Source organism: Nicotiana tomentosiformis, chromosome 8 (genome assembly GCF_000390325.3).
Source record: "Nicotiana tomentosiformis chromosome 8, ASM39032v3, whole genome shotgun sequence".
Lineage (NCBI taxonomy): Eukaryota > Viridiplantae > Streptophyta > Magnoliopsida > Solanales > Solanaceae > Nicotiana > Nicotiana tomentosiformis.
The window spans coordinates 104657672-104673198 of NC_090819.1; the positions used below are offsets into that span (position 1 = coordinate 104657672).

Here is a 15527-nt window from a genome sequence, read left to right on the forward strand (position 1 = left end):
AGACCTACAAAGGCAAAAAAAAGTTGAAAAAGGTTAAGTCCCACGTGAACGACCGTCATGGCAAAATTTAGAAAAGCCAAAGGTTCTCGGGGGCTAGAAATACAAGTGGTATTCAGGAAAACAACTAGTTGCAGGTGAAATTATCTTCAAAGAAGTCGGACAAGATCAAGTGGCTGAAACACTTAAGGCCACAAAACCAACCACCGTTTCAAACTGACAAATTGTTCTTTGTTTGAAAAACAGGAAATAGGTTCTATCCAAAAGCAACCTTGCAAGAAGCAGGCGCAACAAAAAAAAACCGCGCGAAGACTAAAATAGCTCTACAGCAGCAACAACTCCAAAAGGGAAGCCTTCTCCAAATTCTTTTCCGCATTTTACTCATTCTCTTAATTAAAAAAATGAAAATTAAAAAAAAAATCAAAATAATGATAGTATATGGTCTCCAATCCTTAGTTGCATTTTCCAACATAGGGTCTCCACTCCCTAGTTGATTTGATTTTGGACATAGGGTCTCCACCCCCTAGTCTGCATTTTCCAACATAGGGTCTCCACTCCCTAGTTGATTTTATTTTAGACATAGGGCCTCCATTCCCTAGTTGATTGTCTTTAAGACATAGGTCTCCACTCCTTAGTCTCAAGGCCACAACTGAAACACTCAAGGCCACAAAACCAACCACCGTTTCAAACTGACAAATTGTTCTTTGTTTGAAAAACAGGAAATAGGTGCTATCCAAAAGCAACCTTGCAAGAAGCAGGCGCAACAAAAAAAACCGTGCGAAGACTAAAATAGCTCTACAGCAGCAACAACTCCAAAAGGGAAGCCTTGTCCAAATTCTTTCCCGCATTTTACTCATTCTCTTAATTAAAAAAAATGAAAATTAAAAAAAAAAATCAAAATAATGATAGTATATGGTCTCCAATCCTTAGTTGCATTTTCCAACATAGGGTCTCCACTCCCTAGTTGATTTGATTTTGGACATAGGGTCTCTACCCCCTAGTCTGCATTTTCCAACATAGAGTTTCCACTCCCTAGTTGATTTATTTTAGACATAGGGCCTCCACTCCCCAGTTGATTGTCTTTAAGACATAGGGTCTCCACTCCTTAGTCTCCTTTACCAACATAGGCTCTCCACTCCCGAGTTGATTTTATATTTAGGCATAGAGTCTCCACTCCCTAGTATGCTTTTCCAACATAGGGTCTCCACTCCTTAGTTGATTTTATTTTAGACATAGGGTCTCCACTCTATTTTCTGCTTTTCCAACATAAGGTCTCCACTCCCTAGTTGATTTTATTTTATACGTAGGGTCTCGACTTCCTAGTCTCCCTTTTTAGACATAAAGTTTCCACTCCCTAGTTGAAGTTATTTTAGACATAGGGTCTCCACTCCCTAGTTGAAGTTATTTTAGACATAGGGTCTCCCTAGTTGAAGTTATTTTAGACGTAGGGTCTTCACTCCCTAGTCTCTTTTCCAATATAGGGTCTCCACTCCCTAGTTGATGTTGTTTTGGATATAGGGTCTCCATACCCTAGTTTCTTTTCCAACATAGGGTATTCACTCCCTAGTTGAAGTTATTTTAGACATAGGGTCTCCACTCTCTAGTCTCTTTTCCAACATAGGGTCTCCACTCCCTAGTTGAAGTTATTTTAGACACAGGGCCTCCACTCCCTAGTTAATTTTATTTTTAGACATAGGGTCTCCACTCCCTAGTTTCTTTTTCAACATAGGGTCTCCACTCCCTAGTTGAAGTTATTTTAGACATATGGTCTCCACTCCCTAGTCTCTTTTCCAACATAGGGTCTCCTTCCCTAGTTGATTTTTATTTTTTAGACATAGGGTCTCCACTCCCTAGTCTCTTTTCCAACAAAGGGTCTCCACTCCCTAGTATGCTTTTCCAACATAGGGCCTCCACTCCCTAGTTGATTTTATTTTTTAGACATATGATCTCCACTCCCTAGTCTCTTTTTCCAACATAGAGTACACCACTCCCTAGTTAATTTGATATTAAACACAGGGTACACCAGACCCTGATATCATTGCCAATATAGGATATACCATTCCCTGGCCATACTTTCCCAACATAAGGTACACCAATCCTTAGTCCAGACATTGTTTTTGACAATAAAAGAATACCAAAAAACAAAATCAGCATGATCTTTTCGGGGAACACCATTCCCGACCTTTTATTGCTTTCAATAAATAAGTAGTTTAGAATTTTGTTACAATAACTCACGAAATTTTCCTAGTGCAAACTAGGGCAGAAAAATTTCATTCCTAGTGCATGTTTGGTTTCTTTTTTATTTTGATATAATAGCAGGACCGTGGATCGGAGCCTCGACGAAACCTCACTCGACTCCTCAACTCATCATTCTACCATTCTCCTTGAACTACACGCAACATGATTCCCCTATAACTGTCACGACCCGGAATTCCCACCGTCGGGACCGTGATGACGCCTAACATTTCACTTGCTAGGCAAGCCAACGTTAGAGAATCATTAAACTAATTCTTATCCCCTTTAGTTAATAACAACAATTTAACTAAGGTGAAATATAATGAGTGTGGAATAATATATATATATATATATATATATATATATATATATATATATATATATATTGCGTTAATTACTACTATCCGGATCTAGAGTCACAATTCACGAGCATTCTAGAATTCACTACAAGTAATAATCTGAAAGAAATACAACTGTTTGAGTGAAAGAAACAGTAAAATAGAAAAGATGGATGGGGACTTCAAGGTCTGTGAATGCCGACAGATCTACCTTGAGTCTCCGGATAGCGGGTCCAACAGCTATAATCTCGATCAACCCGAGCCGGAACCAAAATCTGCACAGAAAGTGCAGAGTGCAGTATCAGTACAACCGACCCTATGTACTGGGTAAGTGTCGATCCTAACCTCGATGAAGTAGTGACGAGGCTAAGGCAAGGTACCTACAAATCAACCTGTACAATTTAACAGTGTATATGCAAATAACAGTAATGAAGAGCTAAACATGAAATATCGGGAGGGAAAAACATACTGGGGGAAATACGAGATGAAGAACTACAGCAGAATGGTAACTGGAACAGTCAATATACTATGAATCAACAGGAATAATGAGTACAGTAAAGGAAAAATGCACGGCATCACCCTTCGTGCTTTTACTCTCAATCTCACCATAAAAACAATAGAAACGACACGACATCACCCTTCGTGCATTAACTCTCATATCATGGCACGACATCACCCTTCGTGCATTAACACTCACAATATGGCACGGCATCACCTTTCGTGCTTTTACACTCACAATATGTCACGGTATCACCCTTCGTGCATTAACACTCACAATATGGCACATCATTACCCTTCGTGCATTAACACTCGCAATATGACACGGCATCACCCTTCATGCATTAACACTCTCCCTTACCATAATGCAATACATAAATAACAACAGAGAGATATAATAACAAGTACAAGCCTTACTTCAACATTTGGCTCCACAATATCAATCTCAACTTTGAAATAAATACTCGATTATCACCAGAAAAATCGTAAACATGATAAGAACGATCAATTTAACAATACTAATATAAACACATAGTAATTAGGCATAGGAAAGAGACAATATAAGAAAAACGAGAGAAAACAGGTAAAACAGGTAAATTGGCGGCGCATAAGTACTCGTCACCTCACATATACGCCGCTCAAATGAGTTTCACATAGCAAATAATCTGAGGTTCCTAATTCCCTCAAGTTAGGGTTAGACACAATACTTACCTTGCTCCGAAGGCCACTTAATTCTCACTCACAACTTTTCCTCTAGAATTCACCTCCAAACCACTCGTATCTATTCAAAAATGACTCAATAATATCAAATATTTCTAAAGGAATCAATTATATTTCATAAATTAAATTTCCCAAATTTTCCTCCAAAAAGTCGAAAATCGACCCCGGGCCCGCTTGGTCAAAACCCAAGGTTCGGACCAAAATCTATTTACCCATTTACCCCCGAGCCTGGATATATAATTGGTTTTGGAATCCAACCTCAAATTGATGTCTAAATCCCCAAATTTCTGAAACCCCTAGTTTCTACCCAAACCTCTAACTCTACCATGAAAACCTTAGATTTTAGGTTGAAGCTTCATAAAATGTAATGGGTAATTGAAAGAAAATGGTTTAGGATCACTTACCAATACTTTGGGAAAGAAATTAACTCTTGAAAATCACCTCTAGCCCGTTTGTTTTTATGAAAGTTGGAAAAATGACTTATTCCCGTTCTTGATTCTGTTTTATGCACTGGGCGACAGTGTGCATCGCGTTCGCGAGGCCACTGTCGCGTTCGCGAAGAGTATCGGCTACCAAGCCTTCACGTTTGCGATACCTTTCTTGTGTTCGCGATGGTTATCCCCCTGGCCTTCGCGTTTGCGAGACATGGCTCGCGTTCGCGATGAAGGAACGACCAACCCTCCCCCAGGTCCCCAAGTGTTTCGCGTTCGCGATGAGCCGGTCGCTTGCGCGAAGGATAAATCCCCCATCACTTCGCGTTCACAAAGAAGAAATTTCAGCCTCACCAGTTTACTCTTCGCGTTCGTGAGAGTACCTTCGCAAACGCGAAGAAGGACATGCCAGAACACCAGAATATGCAGAAAACCAGATTTTCCCAACTCCAAAACATCCCGTGGCCTATCCGAAACTCACCCGAGCCCTCGGTGCTCCAAACCAAACATGCACACAAGTCTAAAAATATCATACGAACTTGCTCGCGCGATTCAATCGCCAAAATAACACCTAGAACTACGAATTTAGCACCAAATCAAATGAGATTCTCAAGAACACTTTAAAATTTCCATTTTTCTCAACTGGACGTTCGAATCACGTCAAACCAACTCCGTTTCTCACCAAATTTCACAGATAAGTCATAAATATTATATTGGACCTATACCGGGCTCCAGAATCAAAATACGGACCCGGTATCAACAAGGCCAAACATCAACCAATTCTTAAAAATAATTACATTTGCAGACTTTTAATTTTCATAAAAAATTCATAATTCGAGCTAGGGACCTCCGAATTCGATTCTGGGCATATGCCCAGGTCCCATAATTCGATACGGACCCACCGGGATCGTCAAAATACGGATCCGGGTCCGTTTACCAAAAATATTGACCAAAATCAACTAAAATCAACTTTTATGACAAAAATTCTTATTTTCATCAATTTTCAACATAAAAGCTTTCCGGAAACACGTCCGGACTGCTCACGCAAATCTAGGAGGGTAAAAATGAGATTTTAAAGGCTTAAAAATGCAGAATCGAGTTCTAAAATATAAGATGACCTTTTGGGTCATCACAATAACCCGAGATATGTAGGCTGTCCAAAACCAGGACTCGATTGCACCTTATCTTTTATTTCTTTTTTTTTTGAATAATGGTTTGGTCAAAAATTAGTCACATGGCTCACCTAGTCTTTGCCTAAAAACTCTTCATATTTCTAAGCAAATAGGGGCACCTGTGAGCACATAATTTTTGACTATATTTGAATTTTTATCACCTTCTACTATGTAAATATTTTTAGAAATTTAATATATATATTTTTAGTTTTGCTACACTTTTTTTTATGTCAGATAAAAATTAAAAATAATGTAAAAGGTCAATTATTACTATTAATATTATTTTTATTTATTTTATTTTTAAAATAAAATACATTAAAAAAATCGAAAAAAAATTAAAATATTTTTAAAAAAATTTTTTGTATGGGAATAAGAAATAGGAAAAATAAAATTATGGAATTAAAAAGTAAAAGTAAAAGTAGGTGAAAATTGTTTTAAAAAAAAGTAAAAGAAAGTGAAAAATTAAAAACATAAAAGTAAAAGAATGTGTAAATTTAAAAAATAAAAAGTAAAAGAAAGTTGGAATTAAAAAATAAAAGTAAAGGTAGGTGAATTTTTTTTTTAAAAAGTAAAAGAAAGTGAAAATTAAAAAAAGAAAAGTAAAATAAGTGGAAAATTAAAAAAAAGTAAAAAAAGTGGGAATTTAAATATAATAAAAGTAAAAAGTGGGAAATTAAAAATTAAAAATAAAGGAAAGTGGGGAATTTATTTGTTTTTGAAAAGAAGAAAAATGGGAATTATTTAATTAAAAAAATAATAAAATAATTAAAAACAAATCTGAAAAAAAATCCGAAATTTTTTCTATAAATAGAAGATAAAATGTAAGGAGAATAAGGAGAGCAAAAAATGAGAGGAGGGAATTGAGAGAATTGTTTTTCTTCTTTTACGCTAAGGGAATTTCTACTCGTGTCATTCTTTCTTCCTCTTTATTTCAAACAATCAAGCAATTCATTACCCCGTTTAAAACTCGAAAATACCCAAAATTCAAGCCTAAAAACACCCTTGAAGTATCATAATAAACGTAATAAGGTTCCGACTTTTTCTCTCCGTCTTCGTTGAGGTCTCCGACGAGCCAGACTCCGGTCAAATTTCCTTTCTTCATTTCATTCGATTTCGTGAGAAGCTGTATCGAGGTCCATTTCTTACTTTATCCTTGATTAATATATAAGTTTGGATTTTTTTTAATTATAATGGGTATTTGAGTAAAATTTGATGGTTCATACTTATTGATTATTTGAGCATATTATTTTTCTTGGTCATAGTTAGCATAAATTAATTTGTCATCTTTTGTTGGTTTAAAGCTTTACCAAGAATATGTTTGTTTTCTTTTAATCCATAAACAATCATAGTTTTCCTGTTCTTGGTTAGTTTTTCTTAAATTTTCTAGCTATTTTTGGTAGATTAGTTTTATAAACTATTAAGTTCCATGAATTAATAAGGCGTGAAATTTTCACTGTCATTATTTGTTTAATATAATTTTAGAGAAGTAAAAATTCATGTTAGAGTAAATCAAGGTACAAAAGGTAGCAATGTAGAAAGGGAATTGGGCCATACGAACGTTGATGTGCCATGAAATAATTTTGATATTAAGAAAGAATGGGCCATGGAATTTTCTGACTTTAAAATTAGAAAGATCAGACCTTTAGAAATTTTTGGGTCGGATGACTATGGCCCATGGTAATAAAATTCATAAGCTAGCTCATATTTCTTCTATAATGAATAATTTCAGATACTTTTCATAACTTAGTAAAGTAATTCATTTTGTAAATAATTGTAGTAATTAAATTCTATACTTCTAGTTCTACATAAATACATTTCATAACTCTTGACTTTACAATAATTTTTAAATTAGTTTAGGAAAAATAATTCATGAACACGGTAGTGTATTTCAAGTGTGCTCTAAATTAATCAAATTATCGTAGTTATGTACACGTTCGCGCGACACAATTATGATTTTCAAAATAATTCAAGGTACGCATTCACGCGACTTTGACTGAATAATCTTAATAATAATAAAAGTATTATCAATTATGTACACACATGCGTGACATGATTTTTAATGCGCTAAACAAAATGAGTATACGTACACGTAACTCGTTTCAAGATAATTTCATAATTATGAATAAGCAAGCAATTAAAAGCGGTTTAAGGCAAAAAATGCATAAATTTTCCTAGAATATAAAATATCCAGAATTAGTTAAGCCAAGTATAATTATTAAAGCGACCGTGCTAGAACCACGGAATCCGGGAATGCCTAATACCTTCTCCCGAGTTAACAAAATTCCTTACTCGGTCTTATGTGTTCGCGGACCATAATTCAGAGTAAAATTTCCTTGATTTGGGATTTAAAATAAATGGTGACTCGGAACACCATAATTCAATAATTCCGAGTGGCAACTCTTAAAAAAATAAAAATAAAATAATCTCATTTTAATGATGTCACTTAAATTGAAAAAACTCCATATCCACTGAGAAAAATGAGGTGCGACAAGGATGATATGGAGATGTGCAATCGAAAAGATGCCTTTTCCCTTTTCTATTCACACCCTTTAAAGAAAAATGCAACAATTCTCAATTCATTAACTAGCTTACGGGTTAATTCAAGATATTTTTATATCTATAACGTAATATAAGTTCTTGTTTAATTTAATGCAAGTATTATTTAATATTGTTAATTTTTTTCCCCATCAAAACAAGTAGTCTCTTAATCATACATTAACAAAGTAAAAGAGTCACGAGTTTCATGTAGAAGTCATATATTAAACTGCTCATCCCAAGATACTTCATGTGCTAAAGCAGTAAAAAGTTATATAAGAATTATTTTTTCTTACACAACCAACCAATATTGTATTACTTATATGCGCGAATTATTTTCTTAAATCCTTCCAACCAAACATATTACTATTATTTTATGCTAAGCTAGGCAGTCCGTGTTCTTCTCATGGGGGCATGCTTAAGGGCCATGTAAGGTACTCACAACTTTGGCTGCTAAACATAGACGGTCATAATTTAAAGTTTATGAGTTTTGAACTTATCATCGAATTCATAACTCGTTTTAGTTATTGTGTTCATAATTTAATATTTATATATATCTTATAAACTTTTAATACAAATACAAGATCTTAATAAAAGTTACTGAGTTCGTTTGGACCTATATTTACTTCTCTAGCTCCGCCACTGCTAGAGCTTCGCCTTTAAGAAAGGGTGAAGTGCACAATCTCAGGGTCATATTGTTTATAACATAGCAAAGCATATAAAATGTAATTGCTTTGGACTCAAACTTTAATTTCGGATTTGAAGTTACGCTTTAGCAGTTCAAAATTTAATTTCAAACTCGAAGATTTGAAGGAGGAAATTTGAAGTTTGCCAAATCTGATTATACTTTATATTCTTTTTAAAAATGCATATATTTTAAATGATGCCTTTAAAATCGGCTAGCTGATGCCATTTCTACTTTAATAAATTTGATTGGAATTGAATTATATGGTATTTTATTTTAAAAAATATTTCATGGCTTTTTCGGCTTTTCCAGTATTTCCTAGGATTATCACATTGGTTAGTACAAGAATGGTTTCATTTTATTCTAATACTCATGTTGGGGTAAGCAATAGTAATATTTTTAATCTACAAAATACACGAGGGACCACTTTAAATTGTTATTAAACATAATTTTCCTTCATACAACATAGTAATAAATATGTAACGCAAAAATGGGGGAAAACACCGATTACATGAAACAATAGGGAGGGGTATTAGGCAATACTATAAAGTTTAGAAAAATGAAATTGTACATTCTTTTATTATTCTTTTTGGTTTGCTTTTCCTGCAAATATTCTCCGTACTCAAAAGAGCGAAATGGATACATCCTTCCCGCGTGAAAAAGGAACCCCGGCCCCTTAGCCACCCCTCCTTTGGGCCCCACTGTGTCCAAAAACCTTCCCTGTAACTGTAAGCTTCTTCAATAAGCAAAAGGGAATCATCAAAATTCAGTCAATTCATAGTCCACTCATTCATTCACTCTTTTGTTCTAATTTCTTGCATTTCCTTCTTGGGTTGTGTTGTTAATGGTCATTTGATTCAGAAAGGTTAGTGGGTTTCTCTCATTTTGCATTTTTTCTCAAATTGGGTTTCTTAAAGTTTCTATCTTTTTGAAGTTCTTGATGCTAATTTGCTTCACTTATGGCTGCATTGTTTATACAGAAAGTGGGTTTCTTTCTCTTGTTATGTGTTTTTCTCAATTGGGTTTCTTAAAGTTTGTATCTTTTTTAAGTATTGATCCCAATTTGTATCAATTGATCATTTGTTTCACTTATGGCTGCGTTGTTTATGCAGTATTCTGTTTTTCCTTTAGTTACAGAAAGTGGGTTATGGAAATTTTCTCGATTGGGTTTCTTAAAGTTTGTACCTTTTTGAAATTCAGATCCAAATTTGCATCAATTGATCATTTGTCCTTAATCAAGGGGAAAATGGGTGAGATTTCGAAAAAATGAATTAGGCATAATTTTGTTTGATCAACTATTCTTCACATGGTGCTACAACACAATCACTTAATAAAGTTGCAACTATAGTTGTGGGTTTATTTAGGTTTTCTTCTTCGGAGAGTATCAAATTTTAGGTTAAGAGTTGTGTTCTGAGATTGTTCGACTAGTTATCTGCTAGCTGAATGTCTTTAATTCACAGAGCCAGATAATTAGATGCTCTTATATGGGCACTGAAAGGTTAGTCAGTGACCTTTTGCAGTGAAATTCAAACAAATCTGATAAACAGATGTACCACAGGAGTCATGGACAAAAAACATGATTAATACCTGAATATAGTACAAAATACTGATTTGCAGATGTCTGCTTTTCAAATAGTCAATTGGTAAAGAAGAGGAGTTATTGACCCATGTTGTCCTCTACTTCCTTGATTTTTTTTCTTCCACGGTGTCTCATCACTGTCTAATTACTGAAATGCAGCACTTATATTTCATTTTCTTGTGCATAATTGGTTAGTTTATTTGTTAATCTATTTTTCCCTGCACTTAGAAAGTAGAAATGCTTAAGGACCTTTTAGAAGGTTATCCATGCGGTCTAAATGAATAATCAACAAGTCGATTGTACAATCATGAACTATGATTTTCCAGCTCATAGCTGATCCTTCTCAGCAACCTGATGCGCTATTGTATTCTATAAATAGTTAAACATTTTGCTGCCTCATTTGTTGTTCATTTTTCTCCTTTCAGTTAATGTTTGTTATATTTCATTTTTCTCACAAATATTGGGTCATATAACAGGTGAACTTGGATGTTGTGTGAACAAGCAAGTCCAAAAGTACTTGTGACTCGTTAAAGAAAAAGATGGGATCAGAGGGCTCTGAAAAGGAACTCGTAGTGACTCAAATTAGTGTTGGTGGGTTCGACAATGATGTCAATGCGAAAATGCTTTCAGAATATCTGGAAGAACAAGTTGGACAAGTATGGAGGTGTAGATTAAAGATTTCATCCACCCCTCCTGACTCTTACCCAACTTATGACATTGATGCAGAGAAGGTGCAAAGAATGAATAATTACGAAAAAGTGGTACCTCATGCATTCGTTCATTTTGCATCTTCAGAGTCCGCAAAGCATGCTCTGGCTGCTGCTGGGGGTAATGAGCTCATATTAGGAAAGAAGCCTTTGATCGTTAGTTTGGGACCTGAGAATCCCTATCGTCTGAATCAGCGGAGAAGAACTACCATGCCCTTTAAATTTTCAGATGTTAGTGTAGAAATGGGAGTTCTGGTTAGTAAAGATGACTTTGTGGTTGGTTGGAGGGGACCTCGTACTGGTGTTGACTTTCTTGTGGACCCATTCAACGGGACATGCAAAATACTTTTCACAAAGGATACTGCTTTCTCTTTCAGGGGTGAAGCCAGACATGCCATTATAAAATGCAATTTCAAGATTGAGTTTTTGGTAAGGGAAATCAATGAGATAAAGAAATGTAAAGACTTTACGTCTTTGGTAATACTGTTTCAGTTGGCTTCATCTCCATTGGTTTTCTATAGAACTGCTGATGATGATATTGAAGAATCAGTTGCATTTGACTTGTTAGACGATGATGATCAATGGATCCGTACCACAGACATTACAGGTAGTGGAGCCATTGGTAGGTGTAATACCTACCGTATTTCAATTCGACCTCGCAATGGTCCTAGCTTTGAGAAGGCCATGGCATATTTCAGTTTTCGTAGGGTGCCCATGGTAGAAATGTGTAACCGAAAGATGCTCCGGGTGAAGGATGAGCCTGATTTTGGGGTGTCCATGTCAGATCCTTTCTTCTGCTTCCAAAATGAAGGTATAAGCTTTAGGGTCTTGTTTCTGGTGAATGCGGTTTTGCACAAGGGCATAGTTAATCAGCATCAAATGGCTAATGAATTCTTTTATTTACTTAGAAGTCATCAGGAGGAGGTTAATTTAGCTGCACTGAAGCACATGTTTTCTTACAAATGGCCTGTCAATGATGCTATTCAGAAGTTAGCAGGCATCCAGAAATGGCTGTTGAAAAACCCTAAACTTCTCGACAGAACTGGAGAGTTGGATGATATTGTAGAGGTTAGGAGATTGGTTATTACCCCAACCAAAGCATACTGTCTTCCGCCGACTGTGGAGCTTTCCAACAGAGTCCTCAGGAATTATAAACATGTTGCAGATCGATTTTTGCGAGTTACATTCATGGACGAGGGCATGCGGAACTTGAATAGGAATGTGCTGACATACTATGCTGCTACCATTGTGAGGGAAATCACATCAAATTCAAATCCCCAGAGAACTGCAATCTTCCAAAGGGTGAAAAGTATTCTGAGTAAAGGATTTCATTTGTGTGGTCGAAAGTACTCCTTTTTGGCATTCTCAGCTAACCAGCTGAGGGATCGTTCTGCCTGGTTTTTTGCAGAAGACCCTAAAATTAGGGTGCCCGGCATCATAAGCTGGATGGGGAGGTTCAGTAACAGGAATGTCGCCAAATGTGCAGCTAGGATGGGACAGTGCTTTTCATCAACTTATGCAACAGTGGAAGTCCCTTCAAGTGAAGTTAACTCAGAGCTTCCAGATATTGAAAGAAATGGGTATGTTTTCTCTGATGGAATCGGCATGATATCAGCAGATCTAGCTATAGAAGTTGCAGAGAAGCTGCATTTAAGTGTCAATCCTCCTTCTGCTTATCAGATAAGATATGCTGGTTGTAAAGGTGTTGTTGCTTGTTGGCCGACAAAGAATGATGGCATCCGCCTTTCTCTGAGGCCAAGTATGAAGAAATTCGACTCAAATCACACTATCCTTGAAATATGCTCTTGGACGAGATTTCAACCTGGTTTCCTGAACCGGCAAATAGTAACCCTGCTCTCTTCCTTGGACGTTAAAGATGGAATATTCTGGGAAATGCAAAAAGAAATGATATCAGGGTTGGATAAAATGCTCGTGGATTCGGACGTGGCTTTTGATGTCATCACAGCTTCATGTGCTGAGGCAGGAAATACTGCAGCTCTAATGTTGAGTGCAGGTTTTAAACCTCAAAGTGAGCCTCATTTAAGAGGGATGCTGTCTAGCATAAGAGCTTCTCAGCTTGGGGACCTCAGGAATAAGGCAAGGATATTTGTTCCTTCAGGAAGGTGGTTGATGGGCTGTTTGGATGAATTAGGTGAGCTTGAGCAAGGCCAATGCTTTATTCAAGTGTCAAGCCCTTCGTTGGAGAATTGTTTTGTTAAGCATGGTCCGAAATTTTCTGATATAAAGAAAAATCTTCAAGTAGTAAAGGGCCTTGTTGTAATTGCAAAAAACCCGTGTCTTCATCCCGGGGATGTGAGGATTCTGGAGGCTGTAGATGTTCCTAGTTTAAGCCATCTCTATGATTGTCTGGTCTTTCCTCAGAAGGGGGATAGGCCACATTCAAATGAAGCATCAGGAAGTGACCTGGACGGTGACCTCTACTTTGTCACTTGGGATGAAAATCTCATCCCACCCAGTAAGAAAAGCTGGATACCCATGAACTATGAACCTGCGGAAGTCAAACAGTTGGGTCGTCAAGTTAATCATATGGTAGCTACCCAACATTAATGATATTTCTTGCAGCTTTGATTCATATCTTCCTAAATATTTGTTAGCTTTTTCAGATGCTTATAAGTTTGTTTTGCAACATAATGTTCATTTGGTTAGAATGTTGATGAAATATTTATAAGCCTTCTAGAAAAGCTACCATTACTTTTTTAGCTAATATTTGTATTTAACAACTGTTTTTATTTTTGTTGCACAAGTAAGATATACTTGTTGCTCACTTTTCTTGTCTTGTGAGCCCCAACTTGATGCTTCTCTGATATGTGTATTTTCCTTTTTATGGTAAGTTGTTTGCATTTGATCATATTTAAGCTGTTTGGTTTGTCCGTAATTGATTTAGTTGTAATAGAAGAGGGAGACTCTTTTTCTGTCGGCACACTCGCTAGAAATAAAAAGATAAAGCAAAAGACACTTACAAAGATCTTGTGCTCTTCATGGCTCAAATATTTGTGATTATTTGTGCTATCAGGCTATATTCAAAACTTTGCGCTTGATTAGAAATTTAAGTCTACTTTTTGGAACTTGTTATTGGTTGGATCATTTAACTGGTTGAATAATATTAATTTATGTTTTATTTTTCACATGTGGTATTTATTCAGTCTTAAATATCTTTTGCTCTGTTTACAGGACATAATAGATTTTTTTTCAAAAAACATGGTCCAAGAGAGTCTAGGAGAAATCTGCAACGCACATGTGGTTCATGCTGACCTCAGTGGATTTGGAGCTTTGGATGAGAAGTGCCTAAAATTGGCAGAGCTTGCTGCTCTAGCCGTTGATTTCCCCAAAACTGGAAAACTTGTAACCATGCCTTTTGACCTCAAACCAAAAATGTATCCCGACTTCATGGGGAAAGAGGAATTCCAATCATACAAGTCAAAGAAAATTTTGGGCAAATTGTATAGGCAAGTGAAAGATGTATGTGATGCAGAGGGTGAAGTATCTGCTGGACTTGAGGTTGTCCCAAAAGACATCCCATATGACACTACTCTTGAGATCCTAGGATCCACAACTTTCATAGACGATGCATGGAACAGCAAATGTTCTTATGATGGTCAATTGAATGGACTTTTAGGACAATACAAAGTGAACAGGGAAGAAGAGGTGGTTACTGGATATATATGGTCCATGCCGAAGTACAATGCTAAGAAGCAAGGAGAATTAAAAGAGAGGCTGAAGCACGCATATAATACGCTGAGGAAGGAGTTCAGGAATGTCTTCGAGCGTATGGAGCCTGATTTTGATCTTCTTCCTGATGATGAGAAGAATGATATGTATGAAAGAAAGGCATCTGCATGGTATCAGGTCACCTACCATCCTCATTGGGTTGCTAGATCACTGGAGTTGCAATTGGCAGATGCTGTCTCAAATACTGTAATGTTAAGTTTTGCATGGATTGCAGCAGATTACCTTGCTCGAATTAAAATTAGGCACAGGGGATTGCAGTATTCCGACTCTACCAAGCCAATCAATTCCCTTGGAAGGTATCTTGTTGACAAAATATGATGCTCATCAACTCTTTGGCTGCAAGGCCTCTCTGCCATTATCAATACCTGGTTTGATGTCCTTTAGGACCTCCTAATCTCCTCTTTCCTTATGTTGATCTGTTATTATATGTAATTTGTTCCATGAGTTTGCCTGCTGATACTGGTGATTTGCTTGTTGCCCGAGTTTTCTTGGAATAGTTCTCATATATTTTTGGTTTTTATGAATGTCTTCGCATTTCAGAATTGTCTCATGAGCTTGTAATTTCATTTTTCTTTTATTATTTTTGGTCAGAAGAAAGACTTTGTTATGTATAATCATGTTAAAATGCGATAACGAGGAACAGGAGAGGATGGAGGATACTTTGTCGCTGTTAAGTTATGTACTGTCCCAAATGGCCACGTTCGGGTGTAAAAATCATCCAAAGGAGCTTCTAAATTGAATTGTTTTACCTATTGCTTTGAGATTCTGAGTTGGAAGTTAAGATTTTTTCACATGGTACCAAAGTTAACCTTTGGCAGTTTTTTTTCTCACACTCGTAGTCTCCCTGATTTTTTTTTTTTTGAACATAATTCAATCTCCC

The 15527-nt window shown here is 36.3% G+C and overlaps 1 protein-coding gene across 2 annotated transcripts; it reads left to right on the forward strand.

The window, feature by feature from the left end:
* The first annotated feature begins 9234 nt into the window (after positions 1-9234).
* On the forward strand, positions 9235-15306 carry LOC104109005 (RNA-dependent RNA polymerase 6). 2 transcript variants are annotated; one of them, XM_070182589.1, is made up of 3 exons: positions 9235-9476; positions 10667-13447; positions 14090-15306. In XM_070182589.1, the coding sequence occupies exons 2-3, from the start codon at positions 10730-10732 to the stop codon at positions 14963-14965; spliced, it is 3594 nt and encodes a 1197-aa protein (XP_070038690.1). In that variant the 5' UTR covers positions 9235-9476; positions 10667-10729; the 3' UTR covers positions 14966-15306. The 2 variants fall into 2 exon arrangements, with proteins under 2 accessions (XP_070038690.1, XP_070038691.1); XM_070182590.1 differs by lacking the exon at positions 9235-9476 and adding an exon at positions 10048-10109.
* Positions 15307-15527: the final 221 nt, after the last annotated feature.